This window comes from Camarhynchus parvulus, chromosome 9, assembly GCF_901933205.1.
Source record: "Camarhynchus parvulus chromosome 9, STF_HiC, whole genome shotgun sequence".
NCBI lineage: Eukaryota > Metazoa > Chordata > Aves > Passeriformes > Thraupidae > Camarhynchus > Camarhynchus parvulus.
This window is the reverse complement of record NC_044579.1, coordinates 14,813,259-14,836,301: the sequence shown is the minus strand read 5'-3', so window position 1 is coordinate 14,836,301 and position 23,043 is coordinate 14,813,259. Positions and strand designations below refer to the sequence as shown.

General features: G+C 39.1%; 1 protein-coding gene across 7 annotated transcripts in view; it reads right to left on the bottom strand.

Moving 5' to 3' along the window:
* The window catches only part of TRIP12 (thyroid hormone receptor interactor 12), a 78,808-nt gene that overhangs the window by 16,489 nt on the left and 39,276 nt on the right, over positions 1-23,043 (bottom strand). For 6 of the 7 annotated variants that reach the window (XM_030954715.1, XM_030954714.1, XM_030954717.1 and 3 more), the window contains 22 exons: positions 17,316-17,421; positions 15,939-16,075; positions 14,935-15,018; positions 13,480-13,575; positions 12,378-12,526; positions 12,025-12,060; positions 11,845-11,940; positions 11,329-11,421; positions 11,028-11,189; positions 9,351-9,419; positions 9,072-9,237; positions 8,258-8,375; positions 7,961-8,117; positions 7,500-7,653; positions 6,745-6,973; positions 5,918-6,036; positions 5,166-5,373; positions 4,087-4,187; positions 3,792-3,966; positions 3,275-3,416; positions 2,240-2,431; positions 1,431-1,582 (listed from right to left, as the gene is read on the bottom strand). In XM_030954715.1, coding sequence (XP_030810575.1) covers positions 1,431-1,582; positions 2,240-2,431; positions 3,275-3,416; positions 3,792-3,966; positions 4,087-4,187; positions 5,166-5,373; positions 5,918-6,036; positions 6,745-6,973; positions 7,500-7,653; positions 7,961-8,117; positions 8,258-8,375; positions 9,072-9,237; positions 9,351-9,419; positions 11,028-11,189; positions 11,329-11,421; positions 11,845-11,940; positions 12,025-12,060; positions 12,378-12,526; positions 13,480-13,575; positions 14,935-15,018; positions 15,939-16,075; positions 17,316-17,421 — 2,941 coding nt within the window. The remainder of the gene's footprint in view (positions 1-1,430; positions 1,583-2,239; positions 2,432-3,274; positions 3,417-3,791; positions 3,967-4,086; positions 4,188-5,165; positions 5,374-5,917; positions 6,037-6,744; positions 6,974-7,499; positions 7,654-7,960; positions 8,118-8,257; positions 8,376-9,071; positions 9,238-9,350; positions 9,420-11,027; positions 11,190-11,328; positions 11,422-11,844; positions 11,941-12,024; positions 12,061-12,377; positions 12,527-13,479; positions 13,576-14,934; positions 15,019-15,938; positions 16,076-17,315; positions 17,422-23,043) is intronic. The other variant, XM_030954718.1, reaches the window with a different exon arrangement.

Genomic DNA, 23,043 nt, shown 5'->3' with positions numbered 1-23,043 from the left:
CAGAGTATTATTTGTCAGATTATTTCTCTACAAATAAGCTAATATGGTTTGGATAAAAAGTTTTCTTCCACAAGAACACCCGAATCCAAGTTGGACAAAATCTGGAAGAGAGGTTCTGTGAATTAAGAGAAAGCCAGCCTGAGGTCTGATTACAAGATGGCCTATACTGACCATCACTGAAATCTGAAGCAGTTCAGCGGTCAGCTGATGGCACAGATTTAAAGCTGTGCTTATGTGCAGTGCAACAAGGATCAGAAACAGGCATAGAAAATGCAAGTATTCATTTAAGCAGATTTTTTTTTTAATAAGGACCCAAAGAGAAAACCTGAAAGCTCCTCTGTTTTCTAACTTGCTAAGAATAGTTTATATATGCATTCCACCTCACCAAACTACCAATACTCAAGCTAGCTGGTTTTATACAACAAGCCTCTTATCTTGGGCTGCTTCTATTTCCAGGTGCTAGCAAAAGACTACCAAAACTTAATGCTTCAAAATCCTCACTGACATAATCCACAGTAAAACCTGCAGTCAAACAATGCTACAGCACTCTGGCTTCTTGTGTTTCATTTTCTATCAAAAAGAAAAGCAGGATTTTGCTTCTATGATTAGCAGCTTTTTTATTTTGGTAGTTATCCCACTTTTTGCAAAAATAATATACATAAGGAAGCATTCTGAGATTACAGAACACATACTATTTGCAAAAGCCAGTATAGAGACACTAATTTCTTCTAATAAGAAATCTGTGTACTGCATCAATTCCCACTGATTTCAAGTTTCACAAAAAAAAAAGTACGGAATTTTAAAATGTTAGATAAGTGCTATAGTGTGAGGTATAGAAAAGAAATTGTAGAAACAGGTCTTTATTCACTCAGATTTTTTACTTAAAACACAACTACTAAGCTGGATTCCAAATTTATTCTGTATCTTAAGACTAGGGTAGGCCTACATCTATTTTAAACTCTATTCACAGGCAGGACTTACCACTTAATCCACTAACATCCTAGAGAACAGAACCTAGATGAATAATGAAGTTGAACACTGTAAATACACTCTCTGCAATTTAATTACTCTGCTAAAAAGCATCAGCGTCCAAGCAATTCTTTCCAGTGTTCGTTATGTGGGGACAAGGAAGACATTTGGATATTTAAAGGGTAAATTTAGAGATTGGATTTAAACTTTATCTATCACCCCCAATTTAAGTGAGACAAGTTTCAAGATGGTAAGCAAACATTTATTAAAATATTCCATCTTCCACTGACTAAAAAAACCCCAACTGTGTCATTGCTTCTCTCTTTAACAGGGTCAGAAGTTTCCACTACCTCCACTATTAATTGTACTTCTACTTGTACTTGTCCTTTTAGTGTTGCTTGAAACAAGTTTTAGAAAACAAAAGCTTCCAACAAAACTGTTACCTGAGCATTAATCCTTACCTGCTCCCTGTTCCATTTCCACTAGGGAAGTCATGTACTTTCACAGGAAACTGTTCCATCTGACTGAGGCAGTTGTTCATTTTATGGACTAATGCCAACAAAGGTGCGTTTTCTAATGGCTCTAATCTTCCAAGGGGCTCTTCTCCAGGAAGCTGAAATACAGTCCAGTCTTTAGTTACCTGCTTGAACTAAAACACCCTAAACAATCTATTACTATAAATTAAGAATCCCTGCTGTCACTGAAAGTAGCAGCAGTATCAGGATGAGTAAACAACACAAGTTTATCAAAGACCTATTTCAAAGAATGTACTTTTCTCTCCTGGTTTCAACTGAATAGCCCAACAGATTTTAAGCATTCACCCTTAACTAAAACTTCCAAAAAGTTTGTTGTTCATGGTTATCTGCTTTCCTCTCTTCCACTTCAAATTTCTTCCTTTAAAAAGAGAACACCAGGACCTTGCAGTATTTAGTCATAAGTGATAATATTACTATCCAAACTCTTTCCATATCAACTTCTTAAAAGACAGAAACAACTTTTAAGTTGTTTGAGACTCAGACAATTGGCCATTTTGGCATTTTTTCCACTGCTGCGTGGAACTTCCTGTAATTACAGGTTGATCAAAAAAGTTCATTACCTGTAAAGACACTGAACAATGTGAAAGTTGCAGTGTTAGACATAAACAAAACATCCTGTCTGTATTCTAGCTTTAAGATAAGGTCCATACAAAACCTTTCAGATGGTTTTTTAAGAAAGAAAATTTGAGAGAAAGACAACTAAGAATGCCAAAAAAATAAACAAGAAAACTTACTGGAGAAGAAAAAAATACATGAAGAAATCTTTTCAATCTGATATCTCTGCTAACAGCATCTTTTTCACTTTTAGATGTCAAATAGAGCAGCAGTTGTTTAACAAACCCACTATGCTGGATTTCAAAAGAGGAGACGTCAGATTCCGAGACAATGCTACGGATTTCTACAAGGCACTCTGTTCCACCATCCACCTGAAAAATACGAAGAGTGTTTTACTACCCAGGTATTACAGGTTTAAGAAATGCTAGCTTTCTTTTCACTGCATGGAGCAGCTCTACGAGGGTGAGGGAGAAAAGGGAAAGCCTGGAATGTACAGTAACTCAATACAAGCAGCAATGCAGGGCAAATAATTGAGGATAAGCATGTCTCTGTTCAAGGGGAGATATTACTGGCAACATCTACATTTTCTCTAGTTTAAGAGAAATGCAAGGTCCCATTTCCGTCTTATGCAAGGTAAAGATAAGCTCCAAGCAGAGGTGCTTTCTGTTTGGAAAAAAAGCCACTGACAAAACCCTAACAACGCAGATTGCTGTATGCTTTACATGACATTTGTGTGGGAGAGAGGAGGTGGGAAAGTTTCATATTTTAATGATTGCTCAGATCAAAGCACAGAACACAGCTCAGCGCTTGTGCTGGTTTAGCAGTTACGTGTTTGGACCACCTATCAAGGACCACAACTGTCTGAAAAGCGAGGCTGAAGTTCCTGACATGCAACCACATTTACCCCAATCTGTATTTCTTCTACCATTTTAAGAAAATGCTACTTCCCTCTCCTTCTCCCTCCAGTCTCAAAGTTCTTACTACAACCAGTATTATTCTTTAAGAATAAAGTTAATCCATGACACTTAACTGTAGAACTTTTGAATGTGAAATGCTATGCAAATGACACATTGCTAGGACAGGTCTTTTATCATAAAGTGGTGTGTGTCAGAGCATACACACTCATTCTAAAAAATTACTCCAAGTCATAATGACTCATAACTCAAGGCAAGAAATGACTGCCCCCCGTTCTAAGTAAGTTTGCCACTTCTAACCTGGAGGTTGAGTTGTTCAGTTGCAGTGCAAAGTCTCTGTAATACATTTAGTGCAGGATTGCTTCCATCCATGTTTTCAGAACTAAAATAATGTTCTACAAATTTATGGGCTTGCTCCTTGATCCAGCCCTTAATTTTTTCTCTGTAAAGAAGCACACAAAAGGCATTTAGCCACACTTAGCATCTGCATACATCAGTATTACAAGTAAATACAGCCTGAATATAATTTTCTCCATGTTAAACAGCAGTCACAGAAAACCCTTTGCTTTCACTCCAACACCATCAAGTACTTTTCTCTACAGATCTTCTTGCATTGTTTTTCTCAGCTCTCCAATTTCTCCCCACCATGGAACTTTAAACTATTCAGATGTTATTTTCTCTACCTTAATTTCTTGATTCTTTTCCCAGAATTTTTTAACTGTGGTTAAGCTCCAACTTCTTTGTAGGTGCTACCTAATCACCTGATCATAGTCAACATCATGTTACAAGTACTGTGATTTTTTTTGTGTGTGTGTACCTGTTATTGGAAATAGTATCCTTGGAAGCAGCCCTTGCAAGACCACTTACTCCTGCTGTTCGTGCTGGTTCAATATTATTACTGTTGGACTGTGTGCTTAATCTTCCCCATGTTTTAGGATTCAAACTTGCCAAGAAAGATGATTTAGGAGACTGCGTAGTTGTAGGGCTTTTAGCTGGAGGAAGTAAAGACAAAATTTAAGAGAATCAAGAGGTTCATCACAGCTAGCTTTTTCTGCAGTTTTTAAGCCTACTTTAAAAGGAGATAAGAGTATCATATGTTCAGAATTATTTACCTTGATTGTCTACTTTGTCATCATCTCTTGGAGGGGAGTATTTTGGTCTCCTTGGCCCTCGTTTTGGCAGTCTTTTTCTCTTCAGAACATCACTCAGTCGTCTGTCCAAATTTAAAGATAAAGTTACTTATTTCCACCTACAAACACATACTCATGCACACATCCCTCCCTCAGTTTAAGATGCATCTGCCAACTACTTCCTTGAGAATTAAAGAACAGGTTCCATCACATAACAAGGATATTCACTAACTCCATCCAGTAAGAAGGACTTTGGCTGGCTGTCATCTTTCTATTATGAACAGCCAAATACAGTCAGAAGTGACACTAAACAGAGTTTTTAAATGATTTTCATGCTTTAATTTGTGTAACCATTTATTTGTCCATTTATCTGAATATACTTAAAATGAAAAAAAATCCACAAATCCCTACTGAATAAAGACCAACCAACACTGGATATTTGACATGCCTCCCCTACAAAAGCACAGAAAGCACTTCAGTAATTTGTGGCATTTCTACTCATCAATCACTACACTTCACAAGTTCACATACTTCAATTCTTGTTTAAAGTGACAAATATTTGACCTTTAAAATAAGAGCAAACTAGTAATTTATTCCTACACTGTATTTTAATTCTACTAGTGTTCAAAATTATTGCCTTTCAACAAAACTTAAGGACAATTTATTTTTTCTCCAGTCTCCAGCAGAAAGGAACCATGCTCCATAGCTCTGAAAGAATCACTGTCCTCAACAGTTAGAGGTAAGACTACAAGCTGTTGCTCTTGACAGTCTCCCAAAACAGAAAATTATTTCATACAATTATGACCTAACTATTGGGTCACTGCTTTTTTTTCCTCTTTTAAACATTTAATATAAATGAATCAAAACTACCCACTGAAAAAATTCAACACCACTCCAATTTAGTTCTTTAGAGGAAAATACCACAGAGAAATGCAGGTGACAATGTGGGCAGCCCATGTTACCCTAGACGTTTTTTAAAAAAATAAGGTGAGTAAAACCCAAAACCCCACAAGAAAGCACCAAAGCCAGAAGGCAGATGACTCTTCAGGAAGTGCACTTACCCCTGTGGGCTCAGATCCAAGGAATCCTCCCGGCTGTGCTGCAAGCTGGGAGAGCCCAGATCTGCAGCTGCATTGCTGGCAACAGTGGCTGTCCCAGTACTTATGGTTGTAGTGGTTCCCAGCGTTCCTGACCCATTGGTGCATACTTTTGGGGGGCTTGTTAGCAAAGCCTCAGACTCTGCCAAGTTTTTCACTTGGTGCATCACCCCTTAGAGAAAGAAGAGATCTTTGTTTGGTGGGTTGGTCTGGGGTAGGGGCAGAGGAGGGGGTGGTAGAGATGTGGTGGCACGAACAAGCGTGTTTGAAACTGTAGAACTGAGTGTTACTCGAACCTCTGCTTTGACTATGGCAGTATTTGCTCACCCTACCCAACAACAGCAAGCTTTAAAAGCAGTTCAGTATTTTCTTCAAAAAGTTAACCTATATAGTTTAAAAATAAAAAATGAGAGCGGTATGAACAGTAGCTAAAGAAACCCCAAGTGCAAAGACTAGTACAAAGACTTCTTCAGCCTAAGTGAGTTCACTAGTATGCAGTAAGCCTGTACAAACTTGCTTCAGACTCTGAAAACACAAGCTTGTTTCTTCCAAAGTCTGGGCCAACTCCTCCCTAGTAGTATGAAGACATCTTGCACAGGTCTGCCTTTATTATTCAAGAACAATATTCAATTTTTACAGCTTGGGAAAAGTGGACACACATTTTTAAAATACTACATAAAGAGGTGAAGAGAAAAAAGAAAGAAACCACTATTTACCTTCTCTTCTGAAGTAAACACTAAAAATGTCAGGTAACTTTTGCATTAAAATCTCTGCCATCTGCAGGGCTCCAACTACTATCTTAAGGTCTTGACTCGACAGCATGGAGGCAATATGACTAAAACAGATAATATATTAGAATTAGCTTTGTGGGTTTTTGGCTGAGTTTTTCTTTTTAAATCAAGTCAGTTAATCTTGCATACACAGCACTGGAGACTGAAAGTAAACAAATTTCACAATGCTTTTATAACAGCTATCAATAAAAGGACTGAAACAGCTCTCTTCCTACCTATATCACTTCTACCAAGTTTTAACATAGCATAAAAAAGAGAGTCTTTTATAAACATGGTGTTCTCGAACTCAGTACTGTCTCTGAAAAACTATTTGGTTTATTTTCCAGTTGCATCCTCAGATCCTCAACTTTATGTGTAATGTGTAGGAGAGGTTTCATGAATGAAACTTGCCAATTGAATGCTATTAGTGTCTGTTACTGTTCACATTGTATTACCTCAAAAGTTATCTTGCTCTCAGAATTTCATAGGTAAGTTTTAGAAATCAAAAAACCAATAAATGGTAATATTTGACACTTCTAGTACACACAGCCAGAGGCCACCTAAGTTTCTAGTAAGAATGTCTAGCATTGGCAACTACTGAAAAATCTATGATGCAAAAAAAATCCTGCAGAGCTGGCAGCCTCAGCTTTTGAAAAATAAGTAAGACTTTTAAAGTATCATCTTCCCCTGAAAAAGATGATTTAAAAAAAGTAATCAAAAGTTTGAGCTGTAAGCTGAAAATTAGTTTCATTTTCAGCAGTTAAAGAACCCACCTTGAAACAGCATGGTTTTTCAGCACATCCTTCAGAAGTTCAGCATCAGCAAAATAAATTATCCTAAGAATTGCTCTAAGGCACTTGTGTCTAACAGCAGGTCCAGCTGAAGAACTATATACTTCATAAAGAACACCAAACAGTGTTTTGATAAAGGATTTTGCCAGTTCTGGGTCCTCTTTCATTAATTGTGCTCGAGCATCATCCTTCTTCAATTCCGAGTGTCCACCTGTGAGAAAATGCACAACAAATCACTGGACAGACCTTTGCATCTCTGTTCTGATGATTACTTTCTTTTGTTAAAACTGATACAGCTCTCAAATGAGAAAATAAAATTCAAGAACCAAAAGTCAAAGTGAGTAAGAAGGTACAAAACCTCCTCTTTCAAGGAGTTTAATATTTTGCTTCAGTCTTCCTATGTATTTCTGTATAACAGTAAGAAGCCCTCACAGAGTCTTGATTAAATAAAAGAGCTGTATGAATAGAACTGTTTCAGAAATCCCAAGCCAGGAACACCCCCAGCTCCCTCCCAGTTTGATACAGGTTGAGGTCTCAGGAGGAGCTTACATGTTAAAAAGCACACATGTCAATAGTATGAGCTTTGTTATGAAATTTTCTACAGTTATGTAAATCAGAATAGTTTGATGTTCCACAGAAGCCATAAGAAATTTATTCATTAAGAAGTAAATGGCTGCACAACCCAGCATATGTTAGCCACAGCTAGAGAGCCCAGGTGTTTCCTGAGCTGTACTTACTAGTGTTTGTACTGGCTAAAGGGTTTGGTTTTCGCTGAATGGCACGAGCTGTTCCAGTATCCTCATTTATTTGCTGCATAGAATTAAAATCAATAGTATAGACACGCCCAAGTGTAGACAGGCTTATCTCATCCTCACCAACCTGATGAGCTGCCTAAAATCAAGAAAGAACATAAAGTTAAGAAATTCCTAATAAACAGAAAACTAAATGAAAGGTGAGGAGAGAGGTAACACAGTAGGAAAAGCAGTGACAGAAATTCAATAAGAACAGCAAATAAGTGATTTGGTATGGCTGAACACCAAAACAGTGCAATATTACAGCAGGATGTTTGAGGAAACTTGTGTTTCTTACCCAGAAAGATCAAGACCGGTATTTTTAAAGACAGAGAAAGCACTCAGTTCCCTATACAACCGCACGCAGATTTGAAAAGCATCACCACACAGATGTGTGGAATTACTACCTCTATTATTCGACTATCAATCCTGTTATAGGGATGCCAGAGACCCCTGTCATCTCGCCATTGCCATATTGCACCATCTGTATTTTGTGCATTTCCTTTCTTTAGCATAGTATCAACAGCAAAGATCCCCTCTTTTGGCAGGCAAGGCATCAGTTCACTGTAAAGAACATTAAAACAGTATTTTACTAGAAGTATACAATCAAGTCCATCTAAGCTGAAAACTGTTTGCCCTATTTTAGTCAAGTTAAGGATTTTAACATACCAACCACACCCAAAACCTAGGACTGCAAGACTTACCAGATAAGAGATGTAAGTTCATAAAGTTCTTGAGGACTTCGTGGAACAAGGTCAATTTGTTCTTGACAACTCCCATTTGAGGCTCCACAAAGGAGGAAGTGAAGCGTTTCTGCAATATCTATAAAAAATTATTATTCATGAGACTGCCTGTATCAGATATGGATTCCATTTTCTGCTGGACACTACACAGAAGAGGTAGTTACTGCCCAAAGCCAACAGAGAGTGGACTACAGGACAAAAGTGTTTCTTTGAACACTAAGAAATGTGTTTGTTCTCAGGTCTGGGGTTTGTGGCTTTTTTGGGTTTGTGTTTCCTTCCTTTAAGGGACAAATAGGGGAGAAATACCAGTCAGTAAACAAGACACAGAAGAAAACAGGGAAGGATACAGGGCAGTTGAAGGGGTCAGTCAAAATTTGTGAGACGGAACAAAGAAAACAAATGGCAACTAAGACAGCAGTTACTTTCATTAATATTTTCCCCTAGAAGTACTTAGAGCACATCATTCCCCCACACGGTGGTCACAACTAAGAAAATAATTATTCAGCTTGTGTTGGAATGAGAATAGCCTGTGCAGCCAATACAGACTCAAAATTAAGTGAGCACTGCAGTGACAACAGCTAGGAAAAAGGATAAAGACCCCTCTGGATAAAAGCTTTCAACAAGTTTAAATCAACTTTTTATCCCGGAGGAAACATAGTAAGAAAGAAAAATTGAAAGAACAGATTATTTACATAATCAAGTGCATAGAGGTCCACACTGACTGTAAGCATTAACCTCAACAGGCCCCCTAGAACATGGAAGAGTAAGAACTCACTTTGCTTCATAAGCTGGACTGCAAGTGTGGGGCAGTTGGAGCACATCAGGGAGAACATGCGCACCACCATGATGAACATTCCTGAGCTCAGGATAGGAGGTGTCACGACCAAGAGCTGCTGGATATTTGTTAACAAGTCCTTGGAAGCAACCTGCTGCAGCAAGTTCTTCAAGGAGGGAAAAACAAAATGGGGAACATTAGTCCTTGAAAGCTGAGTCCTCAAGAGAAACAGGGTGGGTGGAGAAGAAAGCAGAAATGCACCCCCATCCACACTCTTACCTCTTCATGCTGGAAGTTGTCCACTAGCCGTGCAAAACACAGACAAGTGCTTTCAACAGACTTTTTGTCCTGTTATAAGAAAGTTTTTTTTAAATGGAAATATTTTAACTTGCATTAGAACATGCTGCCATTTTGAGGCATTCATAAAAATTTCTCCAAAAGGGCCAGTCTAATCACATTTTACAGAACATTACAGCTCTCACTTTTAAACTCACTGACAGTCTTAACTGACCTCCTGATACAGCTGTGCTTCCTACATATTCCCTGGGAAACACCCCCCCTTGCAACACAAATACCTTTAGGGACCTTTAGAGATCAATAAATCGATCTCTAATAATACTTCTAGATTCTCAAAGGAGGAAACAATAGGGAAAAACTGAAGTAACAGGAGCTACAGATAATAAGCAGGCGTGAACACTACTACTCTACAGACTACATGAAGCCTGATTTCACTATTATGCAGCACAGACAACACAGCAAATTCAAAGACACAAGTAAAGACTGCCCTGAAAATAGCTCTGGTTAAAAGTTCAATGAAATGCTCAAAAGAGTTCACCTGAACATAATAAAACACTAACTGTAAGGGTAGCTGACCACTGGAAGAGGTTAGCCTGAGAGATTAAGTCTCCATCCTTGGAGATACTCAAAAACAGGAAAAAAAAACTCATCTGAACACGCTCCTGGCTATCTGCTCTAGCTCAACTTACAGGGGAACTAGGACTAGGTAACAGGGCTCTCTTCCAACCTCAACTATTCTGATAAGAGCTAAGTCAAGATTCTTTTCCAGAAAATTTCCACTTCAAAATTTCTTGAAATCTTACTTTGGTGGGTTGTAGCTTCTCTTCAGAGATCAGGATCAGTACTTGTCCCTACTACTGGTGAGAATGATGCTTCCTGTTTCTAGAGTACAATCTAAAGCTGTCATTTGGCTTCTTAGAAGCTGCCTCAAAGATTCAAGCAGTCTTTCAGCAAGATGATGTAGGCAAAATTAAGAACAGCACAAGAATACATAAAACCATTACCTGGAAGCTTCCAATTAGTTGCATTTGTTAACAAACAAAATACTTCTCCTTTTTCATCTTTCTAACAGTGATCTGCCAACCAAGCAGATCACCAAATGTCTCTTTTCGAACACCAGTTACTGCAGGCGCTCATTTATAAACACAGCAGCGCTGCAGGATATGCAGCCCTTAGGAGCCCCTTGATTTCAGATCCATCACTTCAAACTATTGTACAAAAGCAGGAACTTTTTAAAAATGCCATAAAGTCCCCCAAAAAGTTAAAGCACAAAAAACCCACAAAAATTGAAACAGAGGGTGTTCTGATTTAAAGTGGGAGAGAACCTTGCAACCCATCTGTTAAGAAAAAATGAAACCAGTAATGCTACTGGACTTCATCTTACTGATGTCCTTGTTCTCACAAGGACTACAAAATCATTTCTTGTGCTTTGAGTTAAAAGTATCTTATTTGTCTTGTTTTATAAAATGTCACATTTACAGAACCACAGAGATTCCATATGTACATTGGTATATAACAACCTGACAGTATAGAAACTTGAAGTCAATTATCACCTTGCAAAGGCAAATAATACACAGGAAAGAAACAGGTATCTGGAGACATCTTTAAACTGCTTTCAGATCAAAATCAACATGTTCCATTTTTTTAACAACTTCTTACCTGATGGGTTAACCTTTGTGTTAGCAGTGGCAAAGAGTCTGCCACAAAGTGAAACTCATCAGGTGTTATACTCTGGCAGCAGTTGGCAGCAATAGCTAGTGCATTCCTTTGTGCATTTATACTGAAGAATTCCAGATACAGCAAACAGTCTGCCAACCCACCCTACAACAAAACAAACAAACACATTCGCTCTCAGTACTGCTGAAGTCACAGAAAGTTGTTTTCTTATTTCATCTTCACAGAAGATCACCAAGATGTAGAGCTGGCAGAGGCAAACCTGCCTTGTTTTGGTTTTACTTACTGCCTGCAGAATGGCTTTACTGTGCCTGCGTGACAACATCTCCAGGGCTGTAAGCGCCTGCTCTGCCACATCAATGCACTGGATAACTTGCAGCTACAAAAAAACAAAAAAGCTGGTATATCAACTTCTAAAGATATTTTCAAAAATAATCATCTTGATTAACATTCAGACATACAGCCTCTACCAAGACACATATGCTAATGAAGCCAGCTCTGACCAAGACTGACAGTCTAAGGCTACCTCAGCCATGGTGCTACTCCAAGGGGTAACAGCTCATTATTTACACATTTTGTATGTTTGTAACACCAATCCAACAAAAAGTTCTCAGGGAAGGAGACAGCACTTTTCAGTAAGGGTGGGAGCAAAGATTAAGCCTGGCTATAGAAGCTTATCATGCACTTTGTATTATCTTGTAAGCCAGGAAAAGAAGCCACTATCTTAATGGCATTTCCTAAAGTTAAAACAAACTATATAATCCCCTCATGCTGTTTTATCACTGTTTTGATTTCATTTTACCTTTTCCAAGAAGACAGGAATTGCATCTACCACTACAGCAGATGATCTGGGAAGGGCTTCCATCATGTATGTTAAGGCCCGACACGCATGATTCATCTATTAAATACACAGATATTTGATTTTAAGTTCAGATAACATTTTAATATTTCAAAAGCTTCTTAAATATTACAAACTACTTACAATGTCAAAGTTGTGCTCCATCTGCAGCAGTGTTATCTGTTTAAAAAAAAAAGTATTGTTTGTTTAAAAAAATGTATCTAGATATCATCATAAAAAGGGTACAAAACACTACTGTAGCTTTTGACTCAGGATTTTGGATGTTAGTAAGAATTCCAAAAGAACCATTGCCTATTCTTGAGCTATTAAAAATTAATAGGACTATCAAAATTTAGCAAAACATACTCTCAAAATCAAATAATAAGACAGATACACACACACACATTAAGAAGACAATATAAATAGTGATGATTTAATTTAATCAAGACATTGAGTGAAATATATCCTCCAACAGAAATCTGAGATTAAATCTTTACCAAAGCTGGTACAACACTCTTGACTGGAAATCCTCCTAATGTTTCTTCATTTCCCATAACCAACAGCTGGCACATCTCAATCACTGCCTGTAGTTGCTGACTTTCATCAGTGGCTTGGAGACCTTGTAAAAGCTGTTGAGCTTTAGAACCTAGATATCCAGAAAAAAATTTAGGAAAAAAGGTATTAGAAAGTGTTCAAGGGAACTGCTATGCTATACTTCTGCCAGAGTGGAAGACCAGAGATAGTTTGTTTTCCTCTGTATTTGTAGTTTCATTTCCTTTCCCTGTCATAAAAAGGGGGAATAGGGAAGGGAGACAAAAATCTCACTCTTGGCTGCCTTTCCAGTGCAGACTGGTCAGCACAGGGAGTCCGCCACACTGCTCAGCACAGCCATCTTGCCAACCTACAGCAGGAGCCCAAACCACCCCAGCAGCACCCCCCAGTTAATCCAGCACATGGAGCACCCATGAGACCCCATCCTCTTCTTGGCATGCAGTGTAACAGGCTGCCTCTGGCTCTCCTGGGAAGCCAGACTTGGACTGGAAGGAGCACATCTCATCCAGCTGCATAGCGCAGACCTGGTGCAACAAGTCTAAGGACCCACGTTCTCACTGACACAACATCTGAAGGAAATTCACTCTGTCCAAAACCGAAGACACTTTTGAAACTAAAACCAACATAACTCAGAACTGACATTCACTAATCGTTTTAAAGCTAGCTTAAGCATTTGTTTAAAGCTAGCAAAAAACCCAAGGGGGTTGGAGAGGTCTTTTGTTAAGCAGCCCATCATGCAAAAGAAAAAGATAAGGAAGGGGTGAAAAGGCAAGAACCCTCCCTTCCCCACCTAGAAGGGAACATTAAGATGCCCCAAAAAAGAAAATCAAAGAAATACAGCTAAGGTAAATTTTTCTTCCTTAAAGGAAGACAAGCAAATTAGAATTGTTGACAAGTGGTCTAGCACTATCATGACATACAAGTCTCCAACATGTAAAATACTATATTAAACTATGAAGCTAATACAAATATTAGATTTACTACTGGCTGAATTCTACTAGTCTGGAAGTGGAAAGAATTAAGTCAAATTAGACAAACTTTGCTTACTAGCTCCACTTCCAATTGTCCTGTGGAAGAGCTGCGACATCCGAGGACCAAGAGGGCCAAACAGGTGAGGAGGAAGACCCCTAGCCTCTAATAGAGCTAAAAGCAAACAGAGGATAACAGCCATTGTCAAAGCTTCTATGTATATTTTTAAAAGCTTAAATTCCGTGATGTTATCATTTAAGACTACTAGAATGTCGATATTTAAAAAGAGTTAGGATTAGATGATTGCAGCTACCTTGATTTTGAAAAAACACCAAAAAGATGATCTCAAAGGAACAAGTAACTAATTTTTGTTTGTGTCAGAACAGTAAGGTCCTTTACAAAGTCACCCGCTGAGTTTGCATCGCTGTGTATTTCACAAAAGTAACCTCATCTATTAAACTGTTATAAGCCTAGAGCCAGAGCAGCAGATACATCAGGCTGCAATTTCAAATCTGAACTCAAACTACACAGAATAGGTTAAGCTTATCTTCATGTTTTCAGGACCTGCAGGCACTACTACTCTGAAAAAAATGGCACTGAAAAACAGGTTCAACAGCTTTATTTGCTGATGAGCAGGAGAGGGAAGAACTCTGGTAAGTTTTAGCGAGTTTCTCTTCTGATTGATTTTCAACACTTTACAGTACTGTTACTTAAGCTAAACTAAGTGGGTGATTCTGATTTTTATTGTAAGCAACCATGACTACTGCTGATCAATAAAATAATAATTAATAATGAAAACCAATTTAGCCCAATATTTCTAATGCATACCTATACTTACTGAGAACTGTAAGCAAGTGAACTGACACTGACAGCACTCCCACAATAAATATACAAATTAACAAAAACCTGTCATTTGCAAGGGAGATGATGATCTCAGGACTCCCTGCAATGTAGTAGCAAAATCATTAGACCAGTTGCAGGACATGCATACTGAGTTTATACCTGTCATACTGTCTGGTTTTGAGAGACCAGGTTCCTTTAGCCCAAGCACAAAAGCAAGCATTTTAAGAACATCCAGACTTTTTTTGGTCAAAGCTTACAGCAACATAGGTATCAATGACAAGCACAAAAAAAATGTTATCCAGAAGCAGGCAGAGTATAGTAGGCCTAACCTACCCTCTAAACTTAAAACATGCTTGCAAAGAATATTTTCATATTTGAGCTTACACACTTAAGAGGACTGAGTTCTCAGTTCTCTCCCCCCCACCTCCTCTTAGAAAATCATCAGCAGTAGGGTATTACACACAATTTAAATGAATAAAGACACTATCCCACCCCCTCTCCAGACATCCTTGCATCTTTTGTGTATTAAGGCTTGTAAATCCCTACTTCAGAATTACTGTGAGCAGAAACACATTCACAGAAAATGAAACAAAATACAGCCTTCTCACTTGAATGTCATACAGAATTTGTGTAGGTATGGTTATTTACAGGCTAACAACCAAAAAGGTAAATTAGTGACAACTTTTATACCTTGTAGTCTTCCCATCTCAGAATCATCTGACTCACTTTCTCCAGAAGTTGTCATACCTACAGCTCCAGCAACAGAACTAGAAGCTAAAGGAAGAATAAGAGATTGATTAATACAAGTTACAGTGTCTTTAAAGCCACAAAACTCACATCCAAAAAAGGCTCCAGCATCAAAAGCACACTCTGCATCTAGTGCTGCCACCAGCAAACTCCTGTAAAACTTCCAATTTAAAACAGAGCAGTCTAGAGGACTAGTACTCTCCAACAGCTGAAGAGAATGGCTTTATCAACACAAGATAATGAAAAAAAAATACAGTTAAGTCCATAAAATTAAGTTTCAGACAGATTTACCTGTATCCTTAATAAATGTATACCTTTCTTAATTGAGTATTATGTTATACTTAGTTTCCATTACTACTTTCTGTACTGATGTAGCCACCTTGAAGCATAGAATGTTTAGTATTTTCTACCATTCAGCATAATTACTGCATAGTTCCTTTGAACTCACTAATCAGGACCAATTGATAAAATTATCATCTAACAGAACTGTGCAAGTAACGGTATTCAGGGGGTCACAAATTTCTCCAGTACATACATGCTTGCAATTTCAACAGAAAAGCTGTAGAATATTTGAGTAGTTTCAACAGTGCTTTTACAAGCAATGTATGCCTTCTCCATTCTGAGCAGTTTTATGTCTTTTCAGTTGATGATATTTATGCAGCCTCAGCTGAAGTTACTTTTTAAAAAAGTAGCAGAAGCTTAAAAGCAAACATCTGAATTACTGGATATAGTTTGGATACTACAAGGAAGCATAACTGAAACATGTACCAAATAGCCAAAAAATAATACTAGAATGTAAGGATCCCTCTGACTCAAAAATCTTCCAGCACTATTTACCAGCTTAAACAATTACTCTTCAGAACTTCATCCATTTAACTATTTTTGAATGCAAAGAATATTATACTAGCAACTATACTAAAAATTCTTCAGTTGAAATTCCTTTTTACCTGCAGCTCCCTGGGGAGGCTCATCTGTCCGTGCAGCTGAAGAGTTAACTCCATCCTGGTTGTTGTCAGGATCGGCCATCTTCTCCTGTCGGCGAGCTTCAGCTGCTCCTCTTTTGCCCAGGCCAGAGCCTCGCCGACTAAAGGTTCAAAAAACAAAGTTTCAGACCTTGTGAACTAAGATAAGAGATTTATTAATGTAAGCCTATGAAAGACTACGTAATCTTTCTGTACATCACTGCCACAACATTGCACAAATTAGCAATTTGTGGAAGAATCAATCTTCATAAAATTATCCAACCTCTCTGTACACTCCCTGCCCTGCACCATGGCAGTGATTGTTGGCACTAAGGCATTACAGACATTAAACATGTCAAGACCAGGCAGTGTACTAAAATATAACAGAGAAAATGAGCAAGGTTAAAGCGACTGTTAGTTATAAATAATATACACATTTGAGAAGGCTGAGGATTGAGGCCAACGAACATCTTTAGAGGAAGTTCTGAACTACTGAAAGCAAGAAGAGGACTCTGACATTCAACTTGGTTTTCAGAGTCAGAACAAGCTTGAGAGGATGCGTCTATTTAGATTTGCAGTTCTAAACACTACAGTCTTCATCGCTACAAATACATCTGCTTTCAAAGTAAACAGTCAAATTCAAATACACACTTGAGAACAAAATCAAGACTTCAGAAGTGGTTTTTAATGGTGTGGAAGGGGGAAAAGAGGATGTGCTAGAAGTACTAAACAATCTAGGCATAAGAACAAAAATAAAGCTTGTTAAGGCTTCCTACATTTAGTCCCACAATATATGCAACTACAGAAGCTATTGCATCACAGGATACATAAACTCTCCCCTCCCATTTAATCTACCAGTTGTTTAAAATTACTAATTCAGGACTATTCCTCCTCCTTACTACCAAGAAGTACATTAAGTACTTAGATGCAGTTCAGACGAAACTGCTGACAAGCTGAGTCAGCTTAACAGCGCACCCTATTAAAACTGACTCCTGTGTGGTACCATGAAGTCTTCTTTTTCAAAACAATTATCTATTTCACTATTCATGAGACAGTAGCTCAGCACTACTGTCTGTCTTCTTAAACACCTTTCTAAGGACAGGATTACTTAAGTTTGTGATACTGGCTTTGGTTGTTTCTCTTCCTCCGCCTCCACAGCTGGGAGACTTACTGGAAGTCTGATGGTGAAAAACTCTATGTGCTATCCATGACACTGGTGTACAGAGCAATCCAGCAGGCCCGAAAAGCTACAGCTACTTTTACAACAGCCAAGTCAGAGACGGCCAAGGCCAACTCTCATGCATGGAAATGACATGCATACCAACTCACTGTAGTAACAAGTTTCATTTCTCCAAGTTTTACCTGGTGCTAGCACAGGAGCCCGTGGTCTTTTGCCGTGTGCTCCGCCGTAAACTGGGGAGCTCAGCAGGTGGTGATTCACTGCGCTTCTTTGTGGATTTTCTTAGACCTATGCAATATGTAAAGAATTGAGACTAAATCAGTCTTTAAATACACAGCAGTTCTACAAAGAAATTAAACTTTTGTGTACAGAAAACTTCCCTGTAGAAGAACAGCTTCCATGTAAGAACCACAATAATCCCACATCAATTTTAGTCAGTCTACACTGAACTGCTATACCAGTAAAAGAAAAGTTCAGACATTTACTTTTACTCATTGACTTAAGTAATACTAAACTCCAAGTTTTCATGTAAGTACCTTTTTATTAAACTATATATCACAGCTATAGAGCATTTTTCTCATGCTAAACAGGTATCACATTATGGGATACAAGTATATTACTTCTACATTTCAACAATTAAAAGAAGATGCTTTAGGCTTAAACAGAAAACAAAAAAAATTATATTTCAAGAGGGAAGGCAGTAGTGGTTGCAACCTCAAATTTTAGTCAGCTTTATTCACACTAATCTGGCTTAAAAATAGCTGTCTTCAATCAGAACCATGCTCTCCTCCAGGAGTCAAGCACTGTCAGTGCTGAGATCTATCCCAGGTATTATTTGTGTTCCTATTTCAACTACAGCCCCTTCAGCCCCTCTTACTGTCATAAGGCCATCCTTGATGTAAATAAGCAAGCACACCTCATGGCTTTGGAAAAGGAGTTCCAGTGTTTAATTTACAAGCATTTTCACTGTTGAAAACTGACCCAATTAATAATAATTTGCTCTAGGTGACAAAGCCATTGTTCTGGTAACATCCCACCACAGAACCAGGTTAAACACAGAAAAACCCCATACAATATAACATTCTCAGATGATTCTCAGAAGGCTTAGTATCAGGTTGAAATATCCAGTGGCAGCTTCCAAAGCACAAAACTGGTAATTTAGGGTAAAAATCAAAACTTTTAACAGGCCCAGTTTGACATTGCAGTGACCCCATCCACACACCTCCACAATAAATAAATATAAGAGAACATCATAACATTGAATTCAGACATCTTATTACTAGAACAGATGTAAACAATTTTGAAAAGTAAGTTAGATCACTGCTCCCTCTTCTGGCAACAAAGCAGAAATAAAGCATACTTAAACATGCAATGCATTTGAGTTCAGAAGTTATCAAACTAGCTCCTATTTCCTTAATCCTAAAACATTCCAGGAATGCAGAGTTGTGCTACTGAGGGATGAAATGGTAACTATGCAGCCTCTGACTGGATATTTAACAGAAAAGGAAAAGTGATCTATAAAACTATGACTGATCTGGCCAATAAGTGTGTCCTTTCAAACACCACAGCATATATGACCCAGAAATACAATGCTGTGTGCAGTTAAAGTCTATGCAGATGAAGTTTAACCTGATATTCATGTATTTACCACACACTTGGCTTAGCAACTCAAGAAATCTGGCAACCTTAAGAAAACAACAATGTTCTGTATGTAATTAAAAGCCACCAAGCACTGAACTGAAGCAGGCCAGTCACTTGAATTTCCACATGATCTGTACATATAGAACATATGCAACTTTTTTGAATATTCAAAAAGTAGTGACATTTTTACTAAGTATGCTTTGAAACCAAAACTGTAAGTTGAAGTTACCACAATACAAAGACTCAAACCTTACTTGCATATAGTATATGTAATACTGGGGGTGAGAACAGGACAGGTGTGACAGGAGAAAACATGTCATAAGGTAGAGATACAAGACAAAACTCATTTGAAATGGTTGCAGCAGGATCCCATGCCACAGCTACACTTCTCAAGTACTCAGAAGTACAATGATACATCAACATTTCCCTCAGAGCTGGTTGTATTTTACACTAGAAAATGCATTCTTCAACTGGCACTAGGTATAGCACTGTAGTACTCCAAAGGTAAAATGTGTTTGCCCCACTGAGCTCAGAAATATACTTTATCATATATAACACACATGGAAAACTAGGTTACTCAGTACCTGTAACACTATGGTGAAATTCTAAGTGAAATGAACTTTTGCTTTACATTAGAAGAATAAAATAATCACCTTGATACAGTAGAGCTCACTGGAGGAAAAAAAAGCACATTTTCATCCTTTATGTCAGAACACCATTTACTACTTCAAATCTGTGGGTAGTCATTTTCAAGTAGTCAAACTTAAGTTAGGTAACTTCATATTAGCTTAGGACAGGCTATTGATGAGACACCACACATCCACTGTAAGCAAAGGTTGACTTAGCTTGTATCAAAACAGGATTTCTGCTAAGGGCAAGAGTTTCACAAAGCAGCAGAGCCAGCTTAACAGCTTACTGTTGTTTAAAAGTATGGCCCATCCATCTCTTACTTTCTCCAAATCAATCCCAAGATGTATAAAGTACACATCTGACACACACTTTCTTGTTTTAGTATTCTGCCAGTTTGGTGAGCTGAGCTTGCTTAAGGGTCAGGCGAGCACATACACCACCAAGCAGTAGGGCAAAGATGTAATAAAATAGGTTGTCCTTTTCCATAAGTGACATTAAAAAAATTAGCTGAGCGATCTTTTTAAACTGAACTGCTTCAGAGGGCTGTCAAGAATGTACAGTTACCCACTCACTGCTTGGTGGCTGAGCTGCAGAATACATCACACCTTGAGCATCCAGAAACACTGAGCACATTTTCTTCTGCTGCTCAAGAATGTTCTACTTGTCAGAAGATCTTTCTACATTTTTCTTTTCCCAGGTCTTTACTTTTCTGTCTCTGAACATCTACCAGGGTACAACTGAACTTCCACCTCCCCCATTTATTTTAAAGGCTAAAAGAGAAAGCAAAGAAAGTCTTCTCACAGCATGTTCCCTTCCTGCTGTTCAATGCCACACTGCCCTTAAGAAGCCTTCTTAATCATCTTTAAGTCAATCTTACTCTTACCACCTGCATCTTCTGCAAACCCTTTGAGTCTTCCCAATACCACAACTTCAGGACTGCTAATCTCTTCAGACTGAGCCTTCCTCCCTTCACTCACATAGTCATTAAAATTTGGGATAGCCAGCACAGCCTCCAAATAGAAGGTTAGTCCTGTGTCTTTAGGAGTTGCAGGAGGCTGAAAGTGGCAAGTATTCACCAGTAAACAGAGCACAACCAGTGTTCAGGAAAATGAGATTAAGGATACCCTGTGTATGCCTGATGGAGGAAAGCACCAGTCATGCTGTCACAGACAGACAGCAAGGGCTCTAAGAGGAATTGGTTTGATGTTCATCTCCAGTTGTTGTTTACTCAGCACTGTTTCTGTAATACATACAGTAATTGTCACAGACTCACAGGAAGGTTGGGGCTGAAGCAACCTTCCGAGAACATCCAACCCCACTGCTACAGCAGGTTCACTGGTCACATCCAGGCACATTTTGAGCCTCTCCAGAAAAGCAGACTCCATTTTCTCTCTGGGCAGTCGGTTCTACTGCTCTGCCACCCTCCAAGAGGTTTTTCCTCTTAGTCAGTGGAACTTCCTGTATTCAGTTTGTGTCCTCTGCTGTTTGTCCTGGTGCTGGGCATCACCGAAAAGAGAGTCTGGCCTCATCTCTTGACAACCACCTCTGAAGTGTTTGTATGCATTGGTAAGTCATCTTTTCTCCAGGCTAAATAGGCACAGATATCTCAGCCTTTCCTCACCAGAGATGCTCCAGTCCCCTCATTACCTTCATTGCACTCCACTGGACCTTTTCAGTAGCTCCTTGTCTTCCTTGAACTGGGGAGACCAGAACTGGACACAGCACTCCAGCTGAGGCCTCACCAAGGCAGAGTAGAGGAGCAGGATCAACTTCATTGGCCTGTTAGAAGTGCTCTTCCTAATGCATCCCAGAATTTTGTTTGCCTTCTTGGCCACAAGAGCTCACTGCTGGCTCATGCACCACCTGTTCTCCACCAGGGCCCCCAGGTCCTTCTCCCCAGAGCTGCTTTTCAGCAGGTCAACTCCTAACCTGCACTGATGTGTGACCCTGCACTTAGCCTTTGAACTTCATTAGGTTTCTCTCCACCCACCTCTGCAGCTTCTCCAGGTTTAGCTGAATGGCAGCACAGCCTCTGGTGTATCAGCCACACCTCTGGCTTCTGTATCATCAGGCTTGCTGAGGGTGCACTCTGTCCCCTTATCCAGGTCACTGATGAACCAGAAGAAGAGGACTGAACCCAACATTGACTCCCTGCCAGCTACAGGCCTCCAACTGGACACTGTGTGCTGATCACAACCTCTGAACTCCGCCATCCAGTCAGTTCTCAACTCAGTCCACTGTCATTCACCTCATCCACACTTCCTGAGCAACAAGGATGCTACAGGAGACAGAGTCAAAAGCCTTGCTGAAGTCAAGACAGACAACATCCACTGCTCTCCCTTTATCTATCTACTCAGCCAGCCATTCCATCACAGCAGACTATCAGACTAGTTAAGCATTACTTCTCAGTGAATCCATGTTGACTACTACTGATAACCTTCTTTTACTTCACATGCTTAGAGATGACAATGCAGGATGAGCTATTCCATCATGTTTCCAGGGATGGAGGTGAGGCTGACCAGACTAGAGTTTCCAACATCCTCTTCCTTGCCCTTTCTGAAGTGACACTGGCTTTCCTCAGGCATCTCTGCTGTTCTCCATGACCTTTCAAAGATGATGGACAATGGCTTAGCAGTAACATCTGCCAGCTCCTTCAACACTTGTAGGTGCATCCCATCAGGGCCCATAGATTTGTGAGTGTCAAGTTTACCTAAATGATCTCTAATCCAAACCCCTCAAAGAAAATTAGGTTTAAGCACCTGCCAAAACGTCAGAAGTAAACTTCAGAATTGAAGTAGAAGCACAGGCTTTCGTATGGCAGACATATATTGCTTATGCCCTGACATCATCCTATTTTGCATGCCAAGCACTCATGTTTATGAGTCAGAAGGAAAATACATTCAAACAGGCTAAACCTGAAATAGTGCAGCCTAACAAATCAAACTAAAATATCTTAACTGCACATTTAAGTGTGTTTACTTGTCAGCATTTTTAAGGAAGATTTTGTTGTGCAAAAGAAAAGTTCTGAATGCAGCTGTACTGCAATCACTTACTAAGTCTGAATGTATTACCCAAGTCAAAACAAAGTTAGACAAACTTTCACAGTTCATAACCTGGAAAGCCCTTCAGTGCAGTTCAGAAAGGCAATCAGGAGTGATTTACTTGTTAGGACTGGAATTTTAGTCTTCAGATTGGCTCCTGTGTGAGGCTGTTCTTCTCACTAGCTGAGATAGGGTAAAAAGAGCTGTAGCAGGGGATGGCAAGACGCTTCCTGTTCTTGTAATATTCCACTATTACCCTCCCTCAGTACCAACCCAGACATCCCCAGCTCTTATTAAAGCCCCACACAGCCTGTCACCACAATTAAACAAAGTATCTCCAAGCTTACTATCTATCTTACTGCCTCAATCCCAAATCCACAATTCCAAGGCTCTAACTACCATCACCCAAACCAGCACTGTACCCACAATCCAAATAAACCGATTCAGAGCTATTTTCTGACTCTTTTCTCCCTCACCGCTGCCAAATCCCTCAAAGGCAGGAGTTCCATACCATTCACACTCCATTTTTATGTTCATGTGGCTTTTAAGTGCATACACCTATAACCTCCCTAATCCCCCAAATCTCCAAGTATTAGGT